Source organism: Alligator sinensis, unplaced genomic scaffold, assembly GCF_000455745.1.
Source record: "Alligator sinensis unplaced genomic scaffold, ASM45574v1 scaffold1434_1, whole genome shotgun sequence".
NCBI classification, from domain to species: domain Eukaryota; kingdom Metazoa; phylum Chordata; order Crocodylia; family Alligatoridae; genus Alligator; species Alligator sinensis.
This window is the reverse complement of record NW_005843168.1, coordinates 128,398-129,315: the sequence shown is the minus strand read 5'-3', so window position 1 is coordinate 129,315 and position 918 is coordinate 128,398. Positions and strand designations below refer to the sequence as shown.

General features: G+C 69.2%; 1 protein-coding gene across 1 annotated transcript; it reads right to left on the bottom strand.

Moving 5' to 3' along the window:
- Positions 1-65: 65 nt before the first annotated feature.
- Positions 66-912, bottom strand: ETFB (electron transfer flavoprotein subunit beta; the record flags this gene model as incomplete). The annotated part of the gene is made up of 3 exons (XM_025194186.1): positions 66-239; positions 674-736; positions 847-912. Coding segments are annotated over 3 exons (303 nt in total), but the record flags the coding sequence as incomplete, so codon positions are not given.
- Between the last annotated feature and the right edge of the window lie 6 nt (positions 913-918).

Sequence of the window (918 nt, the reverse complement as noted above, 5' to 3'; positions counted from 1 at the left end):
CTCCAAATGCCCCCTGATTTCAGCCCCCAGAAAAGCCAGGCGTCCACCCCCCCTGCCCGGGGACCCAGGCGCACCATGATGTTGGGCAGCGTGGCGTAGCGCGGCTCGTTGAGGCGTAGGTCGGCCGTCACCACCGCGGGCAGACGCAGCCGCAGCGTCTCCAGGCCCCCGTCCACCTCCCGCTCCACCCGCAGCCACTGCCCATCCGGCTCCAGTGTCAGCGCCGATGCGAACGTGCCCTGCGGGGACCCAGGCGTCTGGGCACGCACCCCCTGCACAGCCCCCCAGGGAAGCCAGGCGTCTGGGCCCCCAAGTCCCCTAGACCCCCTCCGCTCTGCTCCCAGGGAACCCGTGCTGACCCCTGACCCCTTGCAGCTTAGCCCCACTCCCAGAAGCCTTTATTCCTCCTTCCCACAATCCTTTGCAGCCTGCATTCTCCCCAAGTCCCTCCCCCTGGCCCCGCCCCTGGGTACCTGAGGCCAGTCCAGGAGAGCGGCCGTCATCTGCCCCGTCTGGTTGCAGTCGTCATCGATGGCCTGTTGGGGGTACCCGTGCTGACCCCTGACCCCTTGCAGCTTAGCCCCACTCCCAGAAGCCTTTATTCCTCCTTCCCACAATCCTTTGCAGCCTGCATTCTCCCCAAGTCCCTCCCCCTGGCCCCGCCCCTGGGTACCTGAGGCCAGTCCAGGAGAGCGGCCGTCATCTGCCCCGTCTGGTTGCAGTCGTCATCGATGGCCTGTTGGGGGTGGCACAGGGGGCGGAGTCGCATCCTAGGGGGCGGGGTCGTGGCTCATAGCCCCACCCCCACGGCTCAGTGCAGGCGGCCAGGCGTCGGGGAGGGCTCACCTGCTTGCCCAGCAGCACCAGGTCGACCTCCTCGCGCCGGGCCAGGGCGGCCCGCCGCTGGGCCCCCCGGGA